Genomic DNA, 16667 nt, shown 5'->3' with positions numbered 1-16667 from the left:
ATAGGGAGAGCGAGGACAGAGCTAATTGTGTGCGGCACACGGAGGAGGCTCGGAAATGAGGCTCGCTTGGCTCCTCCACGCTCTGAAATCAATTCCGTATGGGGGAAATTCTCATCACACAAAGACAAAAAGACAAGAAAGTCCTTGATGATTGTTCCATCAGCACATAAATGTGAGTGTAAGGAGCTGGTGGTAGCACGGTCTCTGCCAAGAAGGGGCAGCGGGGCCAAGAGGAAGAGCGGGCGCCCGGGGTGGACCAAGAGGAAGAGAGCGCGCCGGGGAGCCAGAAGGAAGAGCGCGCGCCCGGTGGGCCAAGAGGAAGAGCGGGTGCCCGGGGTGGACCAAGAGGAAGAGAGCGCGCCGGGGGGCCAGAAGGAAGAGCGCGCGACCGGGGGGCCAAGAGGAAGAGCGCGCACCCGGGGTGGACCAAGAGGAAGCGCGCTTTCACAGAGAAAAACTGTAAACGATGGAGGTAGCCATATTGGTAAAATTAACAGGATAGGGCAGAGGTGTCACCCATGCCCTGCTCTGCGGTTAGGGCAGCCTGCATTCTGCTGATGTACTACAGATTGCCAGGAAAACATGTAATTGGTACTAGAAATACGCAATTCCCTTACACACAGGAGCAGCGTCACGTGTGGCCATCTAGGGGGCCGGTCACATAGGTCACAAAAAGTGCTAATCCAAGATAAGACCGGTAGATTGACGCTCGCCTAAAACATAGTAACATAGTTTTTAAGGTTGAAGGAAGACTAAGTCCATCTAGTTCACCCCATAGCCTAACATGTTGATCCAGAGGAAGGCAAAAAAAACCATGTGGCAAACACCAAGCTCCACATTGGGGGAAAAAATTCCTTCCCGACTCCATACGACAATCAGACTAGTTCCCTGGATCAACGCCCTATCAAGGAATCTAGTATATATAACCTGTAATATTATACTTTTCAAGAAAGGCATCCAGGCCCTTCTTAAATTTTAGTAGTGAATCACTCATTACACCATCATGCGGCAGAGAGTTCCATAGTCTCACTGCTCTTACAGTAAAGAATCCCCGTCTGTGATTATGATTAAACCTTCTTTCCTCCAGACGTAGAAGATGCCCCCTTGTCCCCGTCTCAGGCCGCAGAGTAAAAAGATCAGTAGAAAGGTCTTTGTACTGTCCCCTCATATACTTGTACAAAGTAATAAGATCACCCCTAAGCCTTCGTTTTTCCACAGTAAATAACCCCAAGTGTAATAACCTGTCTTGGTATTGCAGACCCCCCAGTCCTCTAATAACCTGTCTTGGTATTGCAGACCCCCCAGTCCTCTAATAACCTTGGTCGCTCTTCTCTGCACCCGCTCTAGTTCAGCTATGTCTTTCTTATACACCGGAGACCAGAACTGTACACAGTATTCTAAGTGTGGTCGCACTAGTGACTTGTATAGAGGTAAAATTATCTTCTCCTCATGAGCATCTATGCCTCTTTTAATGCATCCCATTATTTTATTTGCCTTTGCAGCAGCTGCCTGACACTGGCCACTAAACGTGAGCTTGTCGTCCACCAATACACCCAGGTCTTTTTCAGTGACAGTTTTGCCCAGTGTTTTCCAATTAAGCATATAATTATACATTTTATTTCCTCTACCCATATGCATTACCTTACATTTATCCCCATTAAAGCTCATTTGCCATTTATCAGCCCAAGCTTCTAGTTTACATAGATCCTCCTGTAATATAAAATTGTCCTCCTAAGTATTGATCACCCTGCAGAGTTTAGTGTCATCTGCAAATATTGAAATGCTACTCTGTATGCCCCCTACAAGGTCATTAATAAATATGTTAAAAAGAAGTGGGCCCAATACTGACCCCTGTGGTACCCCACTGTTAACAGAGACCCAGTCTGAGTGTTTTCCATTAATAACCACCCTTTGTTTCCTATCACTGAGCCAATTCTTAACCCACATACATATATTTTCCCCTATCCCCATTGTTCTAATTTTATGTATCAACCTTTTGTGTGGAACCGTATCAAAAGCTTTTGAAAAGTCCATATACACAACATCCACTGCATTTCCTTGGTCCAGTCCAGAACTTGCCTCCTCATAAAAACTGATCAGATTAGTTTGACAGGAACGGTCCCTCGTAAACCCATGTTGATATTGGGTCATGAGGTTATTCTTCTTCAGATACTCTAGTATAGCATCTCTTAGGAAACCCTCCAGGATTTTACCCACAGTAGAGGTTAAGCTTACCGGCCTATAATTTCCAAGTTCAGTTTTTGTCCCCGTTTTGAATATTGGCACCACATTTGCTATACGCCAGTCCTGTGGTACAGACCCTGTTATTATGGAATCTTTAAAGATTAAAAATAATGGTCCATCTATGACGTTACTTAATTCCTGCAGTACTCGCAGGTGTATCCCATCCGGGCCCGGGGATTTGTCAGCTTTAGTGATTTTTAGACGCCGCCTTACTTCCTGCTGGGTTAAGCAAGTGACATTTAATGGAGAATTTTTGTGATCACTGATCATGTTTTCTGTCATGCGATTTTCTTGTGTAAATACGGTTGAAAAAAAATCATTTAGCATATTGGCTTTTTCCTCATCCTCATCCACCATTTCACCCAGACTATTCTTAAGGGGGCCAACACTATCATTTTTTAGTTTTTTACTATTTATGTAGTTAAAGAATATTTTGGGGTTATTTTTACTTTCTCTGGCAATGATTCTCTCTGCCTCAATCTTTGCTGCCTTGATTTGGTTTTTACAGAATTTATTTAATTTTCTGTATTTATTTAATGCCTCATCACTACCTACTTGCTTTAGTTCTGTAAATGCTTTATTTTTGGCACTTATTGCACCCCTTACAGCTCTATTTAGCCATAGTAGTTTCCTCCTATTTCTAGCATGTTTATTCCCATAGGGGATATATTGTGCACAGGTCCTATTCAGGATGCTAATAAATGTCTCCCATTTGCTTTGTGTAGCTTTATGTCTCAGGATATCGTCATAAGATCACAAAGTCTTGATTCCATATATAAAGGGAATATCTTTTACCAACTAACACAAAAAGCCCTTTTATCTATTTATTATGAAAGATAATCTTTAATAGTCATATTTGACAAATATAACATACATAAAGTGCCCGTAAAGTGCCCATAAAAAGTGATCTGGTGCAGGCAGAAATATACATTCATCATGATTAATTTTTCCTATTTTCACACCTTCTTACTGAAGACGATAATCTTTCACTACTTGATATATAATATATAGGTGTGAACTTGAACAAAAACAGCCTATACATAATAGGTCACTAATCTTAAAAAGAGCTACCGAGAGCTGCAGAGAGCTCTCTGCAGGATGATCTTCTCCTGATGAACCACTAAACAACGGGGAAACGCGTCGAGGAGTTTGGAGGAATGATGGGGGCAACCTAAATACATATTTCAGATAAGTCCTATCTTTGATCATGTTATTGTCTTGAAAAAGTATTTTGGAATGGAGTATCAGCTTATTATATAAACTCAAACTGTGAGGGGGATTAGCACTGTTAACCTTGTGAATATCATACTGTAATATGTGTAAAGCATCTGATTAAGGACTCCATATATAGGGTTGAGCCCTTGACATGTATGTGGTATATTGATGCAGTTTGGGAAATAATAGATATGTATTCATAAGTCCCACCTACAATAACCTTCTCCTGCTGTTTTTAAGATTAGTGACCTATTATGTATAGGCTGTTTTTGTTCAAGTTCACACCTATATATTATATATCAAGTAGTGAAAGATTATCGTCTTCAGTAAGAAGGTGTGAAAATAGGAAAAATTAATCATGATGAATGTATATTTCTGCCTGCACCAGATCACTTTTTATGGGCACTTTACAGGCACTTTATGTATGTTATATTTGTCAAATATGACTATTAAAGATTATCTTTCATAATAAATAGATAAAAGGGCTTTTTGTGTTAGTTGCTCAGGATATCGTCCCAGTTTATTGCACTAAGATCATCTCTCAACCGTTGGAAATTTGCCTTCCTGAAGTTAGTGTCCTTGTAACCCCTCTACTACACATCTTATTAAAGGTTACATGAAAACGTATTATTTTATGATCGCTATTACCCAAGTGACCCCCAACTCGTATATTTGATATGCGGTCTGGCCTGTTGGTTAATATTAGGTCTAGCAGTGCCCCCCTTCTTGTTGGGTCCTGAACCAGTTGTGAAAGGTAATTGTCTCTCATAGTTGTCAAAAACCTATTACCTTTGCTTGAACTACAGGTTTCTGTTCCCCAATGTATTCAGGGTAGTTGAAGTCCCCCATAATAATGACTTCTCCTTGAGTCGCTGCTTCATCTATTTGCTTTATGAGGATATTCTCCACTACTTCCATTATTTTTGGAGACTTATAACAAACACCTATCAGTAATTTATTATTTTTTCCCCCTCCCCTTATCTCCACCCACAGGGACTCTACATTTTCATTAGATTCACATATATCCTCCAGCAAGACGGGTTTTAAGGATGATTTTACATATAAACCCCCCCACCCCCCTCGCTTGTTTGTACGGTCATTTCTGAACAGACTATAGCCCCGTAAATTAACTGCCCAGTCATGGCTCTCGTCCAGCCATGTCTCAGATATCCTCAACATGTCATAATTATTTTACCACAAAATTAATTCTAATTCCTCCATTTTGTTGGTGAGGCTTCTGGCATTCGTGTACATGAATTTTATGTATCTCTCTGTACCTCTATTCCTTCTTACTTTATTGACTGTTCTAACCCCACAACCAATTTCTTTATTTGTGCCCAGGTCACTATCTGCACTATCTTCCCCACCTATAAAATGAATACCCTCCCCCCAAATCCCTAGTTTAAACACTCCTCCAACCTTCTAGCCATTTTCTCCCCCAGCACAGCTGCACCCTCCCCATTGAGGTGCAGCCCGTCCCTAGCGTAGAGTCTGTAACCAACTGAGAAGTCGGCCCAGTTCTCCAGGAACCCAAATCCCTCCTTCCTACACCAGTTCTTGAGCCACTTATTTATCTCCCTAATCTCCCGTTGCCTCTCTGGCATGGCACGTGGTACAGATAGTATTTCAGAGAATATCACCTTGGAGGTCCTTGCTTTAAGCTTGAGGCCTAATTCCCTGAAATCATCTTTAAGGACCTTCCACCTACCTGTAACTTTGTCATTTGTACCAATGTGCACCATGACCGCTGGGTCCTCACCAGCCCCTCCCACTAATCTGTCAACCCGATCAGCGATGTGCCGGACTCGAGCGCCAGGTAGGCAGCACACTGTTCGACGATCCCTGTCTTTGTGACAGATTGCCCTATCTGTTCCCCTAATAATTGAGTCCCCCACTACCAGCACCTGCCTTGCCTGCCCTGCTCTCTTATTTCCCTCCTTACTGGAGCTGACACTCCTCCGGCTTTCAGAGGACATGCCTTGCTGCAGCAGTGCTACTCCTGTATTGACACCCCCCTCATCTGCCAACTTTGCAAACTTATTGGGTTGTGCCAGATCAGGACTAGCCTCCCTGGCACACTTCCCTCTACTTCTAACTGTCACCCAGCTAGCTGCCTCACTGTCCTGCAGCCTCCTAATACCACCCTCCCCCACATCTACCCCAGTGAGCAGCAGACTCCTTTCCATATTGTCAATGGATCTCAGTGTTGCCAGCTGCTCATTTAGATCCAGTACCTGGGCTTCCAAACGCACAACGTGCACACATCTCGCGCAGCAGTATGCAACCCTGACCGGCTGTTCAAGGATTGCATACATGTGGCAAGATGTGCACTGGATAGCATTGTCAATAATGGAGCTCATTTCCTAATGGGGATTGCACTAGACAGAAATGTAAAGTAAAAAGAAATGTAAAGAATTAATAAAATACAGACCGCAATTCAGTCCAAGTTCCTCCCTTCCAAACTCCCTGAATCCAAGTCACTGAAAAACAAGTGACACACTGACTTCCGTTTGCACTTACTCTCCGGTCACACTCGCTAAGGAAGAAGATTTAAAGAGGTTTTTTTTTTTTTTTTCCCCTTTTGCGCAATGCACTTCCAAAAGCACCTTTCCCACGAGTTACCAGAGGCGAACGATCGATAATGATCAGTCAATCCCTGTTCTCATATTGCTGGCGGCACATCCCCTTTACATGGAGACGTGCTGCTGACGATGATATTATTCTATAGGGCCATATAAAGGATGCGACCAGCTGAAGAACAAGCGCCAATGATCAGGAGCACGGGTTCTTATGGATGCTCATTTGGCAAAAAAAAAAACTAAAGAAAGTGGCCCATGTATCAGCCTATGTTCACACACAGCGGCCTCTGACCCCAGCAGCCCTTGTGCCGCTGCGGTCTTTTCACTGCTCCCTTGCACAATTGTCCATGGGCTCATGCAGACGTCTGTGCAATAAGGTCCAATCGCGGACGACAATGCACGGACTGGCTGCGGACCCCCGATCCTGAGCGTGACAGCCTCATATAATGAGTAACCTCGCGCTCTGTGCTCAGCCCGTGCTATATGGACGTCTGTATGACCCCTAATTCTACAGGGAAGCAGCTGTTTCACCTGCAGGACCGTGTGGACGATCATAAGTGCAGTAAAACAGCCGCTCCCCAGCAAAATTATGCGATTGTGCCTAGGTAGCAGTGAAAAGACCGCAGCAGCAAAGCAATGCCATGGTTTTAACATGACCACTATGTGCGTCCCCAGAATAAAGCCCCCAATACACTTCGGGCTGATCACTCGCCAGGTGTCATCTCGCCCGACTACACCATACACAGGAGCGCTCGTTCTTGATAGTGAGGGTCCCAGAGGTTGGAGCATGATTGTCGCGATACGTCATCACATACAAAGATGGGAGTAGCATCATTCATAATGGCACGCATCACTATTTTATTTATGCCTGTAGCGCCGACATATTCTGCGGCGCTGTACTACGACGATGTCGCCCACATCGGTGCTGTCCCTCACAATCTAAATCCCAAATTGACCTTCATGCAATGTTTTTAGGAGGAGACCAGAGAACATGCAAACTCCGTGCAGATGTTGCCCCTGGTCGGGCTAGCACCCCGGACCCCCCGATATTCAGTGGGAAGAAACGATCCAGACAAAAAAGGGGTTGCACGGCGGCCGGAGGATCGAAGTCCCAGAAAAGTCTCCAGGACGCTATCAGCGGGAGGGTGTGAGCCGCTGAATAATCAGCGCAGTAATAGATCGGCTCTGCCCATTACGTCTCCGAGCAATGAAGGAAACCGTGGGATCGCGCTAACTATTACATGATTAAACGAAAAAAAGAAGGAAAAGGTCTAAGAAATAAATTACAGAGGTGGCACGGGGACGTTTCATGAGATTCTCTAACCAGGAGGCCAAAATAAACTCTGTGAGGCGATAAACACCGGCACATAATAGACATGGCAGGAACGCCGCGACACAAGCCGGCGGGTGCAGCCACTGCCGTGTGTAGCCAGCGCCCCCTAGCTGTCAGGACTGAGTATAACATGCAGAAAAGCTCATCCTGACACTTTAGGAAAGTGGAAAAAGATCTTAAATGTATCTTCGATGTTAAGATCTGGTCGCACGCAGGAAGCCCGATAGGTAGCAGCGAGAGATCCTCATCACCGGTCCTGCGCTCATTACTTCTGCTGTGCTTTCATGGAGATCTTGTGTGGGCACCTACTGACTTCATGGTGGTCAAATGCTGGTCACAATGGGAGATCGGTGGCAGCTGCGCCTGTCAGACATGTAAAGCATAATCTATGGATATGCCGTAAAAGCCTCTGGTAAGAGAACTCCTTTAAGCCACATTCACAAACTTTTAAAAATATATATTTTTAAATGCTTGTTAAAAACCATCACGGATGGCCAGCGTTTCCTAAGGAGTTTTAATGATATTTTTTTTCTTTTTTTTCAATTAAGAGAAATCCCTATAAGAAAAAAAAAAGACACCATCCCAAGAGCACGTCGCCTCCAAAATCCTAATCTTTCTACATCCTTTAAAGTAAAACTGGTCCGCAATGTTTCCCATTTCATTCAGTACAGTCCTGGCACCAAAACATTCATTTGTTCGTTCAAAGGGGGCTAAAAAATGAAAGATAACGATGATGTGCTTCTAGGATGATGGGCCTCCGATTGCTTATACCCCACTAATCTTTAAAATTAAAGTGTAGTTTTCAGGAGCACACTGCTCCCCTACCTCCCAGCTTCCTGCCTGCCGGGGGAGTAGTGTGCTCCTGATTGACAGTTTGGATCAGCAGCATCATTGCACCACTGGCACAAACTGTTCACCCTGCGGTGCTGCAAGCAGAGGCAGCTATGAGTTTGCAGCATCGCAGGGGAGTTAAAGCTGCTTTAGAGTATTGCTTACAAGCCCTATTGGAAAGAGCTTGTAAGCGCTTACTCGATGGCTAGTAGACCGCCCTGATAAACCTATACAACGAGCAGTAAAAAAAAAATAAAATAAAAAATCTCTAAGTTTTTAAAAACAACATTTTTAACAAGTAAATTGCAAAGTTGATTACTTTAATAAGTACTTTGCAATTTAGGATGATTGTGTTCTGCGGCCCCGAACTTCAGACACTGGCTCTGTCTGTGCAGCCAGGTATGTTTGACAGTGAAAAACTGCGGAATAGCAAAAGCATAATCTTAACATCCGACCAGGTGATTAGTCCAAGGGGCCAGTCCTCGGAAGCTTCTTCCCCACCAGCTCCTCATCCCTAGAGGCTTCTCCCCGCCAGCTCCCCCATCCCCGGAGGCTTCTCCCCGCCAGCTCCCCCATCCCCGGAGGCTTCTCCCCGCCAGGTCCCCCATCCCCGGAAGCTTCTCCCCGCCAGGTCCCCCATCCCCGGAGGCTTCTCCCCGCCAGCTCCCCCATCCCCGGAGGCTTCTCCCCGCCAGCTCCCCCATCCCCGGAGGCTTCTCCCCGCCAGCTCCCCCATCCCCGGAGGCTTCTCCCCGCCAGCTCCCCCATCCCCGGAGGCTTCTCCCCGCCAGCTCCCCCATCCCCGGAGGCTTCTCCCCGCCGGGTCCCCCATCCCCGGAGGCTTCTCCCCGCCGGGTCCCCCATCCCCGGAGGCTTCTCCCCGCCGGGTCCCCCATCCCCGGAGGCTTCTCCCCGCCGGGTCCCCCATCCCCGGAGGCTTCTCCCCGCCGGGTCCCCCATCCCCGGAGGCTTCTCCCCGCCAGGTCCCCCATCCCCGGAGGCTTCTCCCCGCCAGGTCCCCCATCCCCGGAGGCTTCTCCCCGCCAGGTCCCCCATCCCCGGAGGCTTCTCCCCGCCAGGTCCCCCATCCCCGGAGGCTTCTCCACGCCAGGTCCCCCATCCCCGGAGGCTTCTCCCCGCCAGGTCCCCCATCCCCGGAGGCTTCTCCCCGCCAGGTCCCCCATCCCCGGAGGCTTCTCCCCGCCAGGTCCCCCATCCCCGGAGGCTTCTCCCCCCAGGTCCCCCATCCCCAGAGGCTTCTCCCCGCCAGCTCCTCCATCCCCAGAGGCTTCTCCCCACCAGCTCCTCCATCCCCGGAGGCTTCTCCCCATGAATGACAGACGTCTTTCTTTCCGTGTGTATAGGGAAAGATCCATTACTCAAAGGGAGCAAGGAGAAGCAGCTGGAGACTGGCCTCTTGGACTAGTCACCTGGCCGGATTTCCATAAATCATACTTGGCTGCAATGATCCAGTCAGTGTCTGACACCTGCGGTCTGTGGATGAGGCATCATGGATCAGCAGTCAGGATCCCTTTAAGGCTCCGCTTCTGACCTGTAATACCAGGCACAGCACAGTCATATGAATGGCACAGAGCGGCCACTTATTTCTAGGTCTGGAAGGCAGAACCTCGTAGAAAGCCATCACTGTCAAAATAATTCTTTATGTCAGCTCCAAAAGGAAGCAACGCCCCCTACAGTGTCTGGGTGACATGTCGCTTACGATTTTTGTTTTGCTGCTTTTGTCATGGCTTTTACAAATATCATTGCTTGGTCACCAAGAATGGCACGTAGGCTCCCTCATCACCGAGCCTAATGTAAAGGAAAATAAAAGCAACACTCACTTGCCACACCGGATGCCAAGCCATAGAGCAGACCACCCCCATCCGCCTGATCCTGGAAGATGTGGGACCCCGGTGGGGGGCTTTTCTCTTGTCTGATGAAGTTATACAGCAATGTTTTCACCAGTCGGCTTGTGTAGGGAAGACTGCAGGGAGGGGAAAAGAAAGACAAGTAAGGGGAAGAAAACATCCGGTGCACAGGAGCATCGCTCCGAGGATCACAGATTGGATTCTTGCATTTATATTTGCCGGTCCATAAAAGAAAAACTAACGGAGGTGACCGGAGCCATAATGTGCTGCCCAATCAGATCGGGGAGCCGAGAGGGGTCAGATGGGCAATCAGTGATTGATGGGTGGAGGGCACCGCTGCAGTCCCTTTAATGGTCATCTCCTGGTTATTTTATATTTATATATTAAAGGAAAATTAGTTTTACACTATTCTCCCAGATTATCCACAGGAACAACAACTGTACTGCTCTCCCAGGCAGTAAAGATGTACAAAGAAACAAAGCTTATACTCCAGAGCAGCACTCATCTGATGGAGTCACTGTGCACATACATTACTTATCCTGTACTGATCCTTATATATGTAATGTATGTACACAGTGACTGCACCAGCAGAATAGTGAGTGCAGCTCTGGAGTATAAAACAGGATGTAACTCAGGATCAGTAATGTAATGTATGTATACAGTGACTGCACCAGCAGAATAGTGAGTGCAGCTCTGGAGTATAATACAGGATGTAACTCAGGATTAGTAATGTAATGTATGTACACAGTGACTGCATCAGCAGAATAGCGAGTGCAGCTCTGGAGTATAATACAGGATGTAACTCCGGATCAGTATAGGATAAGTAATGTATGTACACAGTGACTGCATCAGCAGAATAGTGAGTGCAGCTCTGGAGTATAATACAGGATGTAACTCACGATCAGTACAGGATCAGTAATGTAATGCATGTACACAGTGACTGCACCAGCAGAATAGTGAGTGCAGCTCTGGAGTATAATACAGGATGTAACTCAGGATCAGTAATGTAATGTATGTACACAGTGACTGCATCAGCAGAATAGCGAGTGCAGCTCTGGAGTATAATACAGGATGTAACTCAGGATCAGTACAGGATCAGTAATGTAATGTATGTACACAGTGACTGCACCAGCAGAATAGTGAGTGCAGCTCTGGAGTATAATACAGGGTGTAACTCAGGATCAGTACAGGATCAGTATTGTAATGTATGTACACAGTGACTGCACCAGCAGAATAGTGAGTGCAGCTCTGGAGTATAATACAGGATGTAACTCAGGATCAATACAGGATCAGTAATGTAATGTATGTACACAGTGACTGCATCAGCAGAATAGCGAGTGCAGCTCTGGAGTATAATACAGGATGTAACTCCGGATCAGTATAGGATAAGTAATGTATGTACACAGTGACTGCATCAGCAGAATAGTGAGTGCAGCTCTGGAGTATAATACAGCGTGTAACTCAGGATCAGTACAGGATCAGTAATGTAATGTATGTACACAGTGACTGCACCAGCAGAATAGTGAGTGCAGCTCTGGAGTATAATACAGGATGTAACTCAGGATCAGTAAAGGATCAGTAATGTAATGTATGTACACAGTGACTGCACCAGCAGAATAGTGAGTGCAGCTCTGGAGTATAATACAGGATGTAACTCAGGATCAGTAAAGGATCAGTAATGTAATGTGTGTGCACAGTGACTGCACCAGCAGAATAGTGAGTGCAGCTCTGGAGTATAATACAGGATGTAACTCACGATCAGTACAGGATCAGTAATGTAATGCATGTACACAGTGACTGCACCAGCAGAATAGTGAGTGCAGCTCTGGAGTATAATACAGGATGTAACTCAGGATCAGTAATGTAATGTATGTACACAGTGACTGCATCAGCAGAATAGCGAGTGCAGCTCTGGAGTATAATACAGGATGTAACTCAGGATCAGTACAGGATCAGTAATGTAATGTATGTACACAGTGACTGCACCAGCAGAATAGTGAGTGCAGCTCTGGAGTATAATACAGGGTGTAACTCAGGATCAGTACAGGATCAGTATTGTAATGTATGTACACAGTGACTGCACCAGCAGAATAGTGAGTGCAGCTCTGGAGTATAATACAGGATGTAACTCAGGATCAATACAGGATCAGTAATGTAATGTATGTACACAGTGACTGCATCAGCAGAATAGCGAGTGCAGCTCTGGAGTATAATACAGGATGTAACTCCGGATCAGTATAGGATAAGTAATGTATGTACACAGTGACTGCATCAGCAGAATAGTGAGTGCAGCTCTGGAGTATAATACAGCGTGTAACTCAGGATCAGTACAGGATCAGTAATGTAATGTATGTACACAGTGACTGCACCAGCAGAATAGTGAGTGCAGCTCTGGAGTATAATACAGGATGTAACTCAGGATCAGTAAAGGATCAGTAATGTAATGTATGTACACAGTGACTGCACCAGCAGAATAGTGAGTGCAGCTCTGGAGTATAATACAGGATGTAACTCAGGATCAGTAAAGGATCAGTAATGTAATGTGTGTGCACAGTGACTGCACCAGCAGAATAGTGAGTGCAGCTCTGGAGTATAATACAGGATGTAACTCAGGATCAGTAAAGGATCAGTAATGTAATGTATGTACACAGTGACTGCACCAGCAGAATAGTGAGTGCAGCTCTGGAGTATAATACAGGATGTAACTCAGGATCAGTAAAGGATCAGTAATGTAATGTATGTACACAGTGACTGCACCAGCAGAATAGTGAGTGCAGCTCTGGAGTATAATACAGGATGTAACTCAGGATCAGTAAAGGATCAGTAATGTAATGTATGTACACAGTGACTGCACCAGCAGAATAGTGAGTGCAGCTCTGGAGTATAATACAGGAGGTAACTCAGGATCAGTAAAGGATCAGTAATGTAATGTATGTAGAGAGTGACTGCACTATTACGTAGAGTAGCTCTGACTGTGAACTGTGAAATGGGATTCAGAGGTGGATAGAAGCTTTAGGACCAGGCTACATGATGATATGTGATAACATTTGCCACACAGTAACACATTGCAGCAACCCAACCACTTTTATGCAACCAAACTGCACAATGCATATAATGGCGGCTTACCAGCGGCCTTGCATCAGGTATTTCTGGATGATGCCTTCATGGATAATCTCCTTACGAAAGAGCTGGTAGGACAGGAACACTATGAGGGCAGTGACGGCCTCCAGTAAGATGCTGTATGTGATATCACTGAAAGAGGAAAAAAAAAGGTCACATTAGTGTGTCCTGTACCTGTGATCCATGTCTGCACTGGTGTAGGTGACATTTATATTTTCGCCCTCAGTATAGTCCACAGCAGAAACTACAGCAAAACAGGTGGTAGAGCCAAGATAGTGCAACGGGAAAGTAACCTGGAGCTGCTATTCTTTTACCCAATTGTCATAAAGAGACAAAGGCCCGCCCTCACTTGCCATAAAGAGACAAAGGCCCGCCCTCACTTGCCATAAAGAGACAAAGGCCAGCCCTCACTTGCCATAAAGAGACAAAGGCCTGCCCTCACTTGCCATAAAGAGGCAAAGGCCCGCCCTCATTTGCCATAAAGAGGCAAAGGCCCGCCCTCACTTGCCATAAAGAGGCAAAGGCCCGCCCTCACTTGCCGTAAAGAGGCAAAGGCCCGCCCTCACTTGCCGTAAAGAGGCAAAGGCCCGCCCTCACTTGCTGTAAAGAGACAAAGGCCCGCCCTCACTTGCTGTAAAGAGACAAAGGCCCGCCCTCACTTGCCGTAAAGAGACAAAGGCCCGCCCTCACTTGCCATAAAGAGGCAAAGGCCCGCCCTCACTTGCCATAAAGAGGCAAAGGCCCGCCCTCACTTGCTGTAGAGAGACAAAGGCCCGCCCTCACTTGCCATAAAGAGGCAAAGGCCCGCCCTCACTTGCCGTAAAGAGACAAAGGCCCGCCCTCACTTGCCATAAAGAGGCAAAGGCCCGCCCTCACTTGCCATAAAGAGGCAAAGGCCCGCCCTCACTTGCTGTAAAGAGACAAAGGCCCGCCCTCACTTGCCGTAAAGAGACAAAGGCCCACCCTCACTTGCCATAGAGACAAAGGCCCGCCCTCACTTGCCATAAAGAGACAAAGGCCCGCCCTCACTTGCCATAAAGAGGCAAAGGCCCGCCCTCACTTGCTGTAAAGAGACAAAGGCCTGCCCTCACTTGCCATAAAGAGGCAAAGGCCCGCCCTCACTTGCCATAAAGAGACAAAGGCCCGCCCTCACTTGCTGTAAAGAGACAAAGGCCCTCCACCACTTGCTGTAGAGACAAAGGCCCGCCCCCCCTTGCTGTAAAGAGACAAAGGCCCGCCCCCTTGCCATAAAGAGACAAAGGTCCATCCCCTTGCCATAAAGAGACAAAGGCCCGCCCCCCTTGCGGTAGAGACAAAGGCCCGCCCCCCTTGCGGTAGAGACAAAGGCCCGCCCCCCTTGCGGTAGAGACAAAGGCCCGCCCCCCTTGCGGTAGAGACAAAGGCCTGCCCCCCTTGCGGTAGAGACAAAGGCCCGCCCCCCTTGCTGTAAAGAGACAAAGGCCTGCCCCCCCTTGCTGTAAAGAGACAAAGGCCCGCCTCCAAATTGTTTAATAGTACAGGCCTATAATGAGCAGATTACAGCAGGTCAATCTCTTTTCATTACAGGACAGATATTGTAAAGACTCAGTTACTGGATTAATGTAAGAAAAAGCGCAAAAATGTGAACACAAAAAAAAGTTTTGGTTCTCGCAAAAAAACAAGATTCAATATCACTTTTCCAAAGACAGAAATTGAGTTAAATTGTTATTAGCCAGGACTAGGTGTTCTCTTCCTGAGCAGCTCAGGTCAGTGCATCGATGATATTCCCAGAGCTATCATCAAACTTCTAGAGGGGGAGGAATGAAGGAAGTGGTGTTTGGCCCCAAATTCTTGTTCGCTCCCTCCAAAGAAAACATTCTCCTGAAATCATCCCAACTTCATGTTCTATCTCTCCTATGTCTAGTAATTATATCTTAATGTGCTGTTTATACGGTACGACGTGCGGCTCAGCAGCGGGAAGAAGCAAGCATCTGTTCTTAAATGGGCGAAATGAACACCGAGGAGAAGGGTTTCCATCACCTTATAGGAGGGGGCACAGAAGACTCCAGAGGCAGAACATTACGCTGCCAATCTGAGACATTGTCCTCATGTAATAAGTGATGGCGCCAACCCTGCATCAATCATGAAGGTTCCTCCAGGTCTCATCAACAAGAACAAGCATCAGCAAGAACAAGCATCAGCAAGAACAAGCATCAGCAAGAACAAGCATCAACAAGCTGATCGACGCAGGTGCTCAAAGCTGAACCCTCATCGACATGATGTAGACGATGAGCCATCAACTTTGTACAACCCCTTTAAATGCAGTCAGTAGAATGCATCTATAAGACGCCCCCATTACTGACCGCGTAGTAAAATGGTCCCCGCTTTTTCAATAAAAGACATGGCCAGAATAAAGTATTTTAATTAAATAAAAAACACATGGTTCTACAATTTTTTTTTATTACACTCCGTCTGCGAAGCCATCAATCTTCTGAAAGAAACAAAATAACAAACAACCATATTCCTCACCTGTCCGCCGTCAACGACATAGTCCACGTACCGCCAACGAGTGTCCCACGACAATCCGGGTCACTTCTACAGCTGTGACATCAGCCATGCCTTATGTCACTGCTGTAGAAGACAGCAATGTATACTGACAGGGGTGTAAAATCACTCCCTGTCAGCATACATGCTGCAGAAGGTCACTGGGGTTCATCAGCTGAAGATCAGCTCCGGTGAATGTTCCCAGGGTCAGGTGAGCATCAGCTGATCGCGGGCATCACCAATCAGCTTATGGTCACGTGACCATTGGGTGATTGCTGATGTCGCCGATCAGCTGATGGTTACAAGACCGCTCAAGCTGAACGGTGACGTCAGCGCAGTTCCTGGAAGCACAGTATACCGCCGGCCGCCAGGAGTAGAGGATCACCGCTGGGGACCGCCGGACAGATGAGTATAGAGGTTTATTTTTACTTTTTTTTTTCTTTACAGTGGGCACGAACAGACTACTGCTCCTCCCATCCATGCCACTCTCACTGTTATCAGCAAGAGCGGTGGTCGGATGAGAGGAGATGTAGTCCTCCTCACCCGACCAGTGTACCACCCGCAGCGCGTTTCCGGCGCGATTTTGCGGCCATTGACTTTCACTGAAACGCAGCATATCTGCAGGTATAGATATTATGCCTGCGGGTTTGCTGTGATTCAATGCAAGTCAATGGGTGCGAATTCACAGCGGAGAAGCCCTAACAATGGTCATGCTGCAGTTTTTACCGCAATGCGAATCCGGAGCTGAAATTTCCGCATCATGTGCACAGCACATTCGGATTCGCATTGCTTTTCCTGGCAGACCTATTAACAAGCGTTTTCGCAGTGTTTCCGCAGCGGGAAAACCGCCGCGAAAACGCATAAAAGATGCATCGTGTGAACTTAACCTTAGTAAGATGTGAAATCAACAAAAAAATAAAAAATTTACTTAAAATGTTGAAATGCTCCAAAAGA

General features: G+C 46.6%; 1 protein-coding gene across 3 annotated transcripts in view; it reads right to left on the bottom strand.

Annotated features, from left to right (window-relative positions):
• The window catches only part of DYM (dymeclin), a 262125-nt gene that overhangs the window by 194001 nt on the left and 51457 nt on the right, over positions 1 to 16667 (bottom strand). For all 3 annotated transcript variants that reach the window (XM_073680479.1, XM_073680481.1, XM_073680480.1), the window contains exons 7-8: positions 13197 to 13322; positions 10044 to 10186 (exon numbers count right to left, since the gene is read on the bottom strand). In XM_073680479.1, coding sequence (XP_073536580.1) covers positions 10044 to 10186; positions 13197 to 13322 — 269 coding nt within the window. The remainder of the gene's footprint in view (positions 1 to 10043; positions 10187 to 13196; positions 13323 to 16667) is intronic.

The sequence above is a fragment of the Phyllobates terribilis genome, unplaced genomic scaffold (genome assembly GCF_046119375.1).
Source record: "Phyllobates terribilis strain yellow unplaced genomic scaffold, ASM4611937v1 Scaffold_1__5_contigs__length_1240528914, whole genome shotgun sequence".
Taxonomy (NCBI): Eukaryota; Metazoa; Chordata; class Amphibia; order Anura; family Dendrobatidae; genus Phyllobates; species Phyllobates terribilis.
The sequence above is the reverse complement of the archived record's forward strand: the minus strand, read 5'-3'. Positions and strand labels throughout refer to the sequence as shown.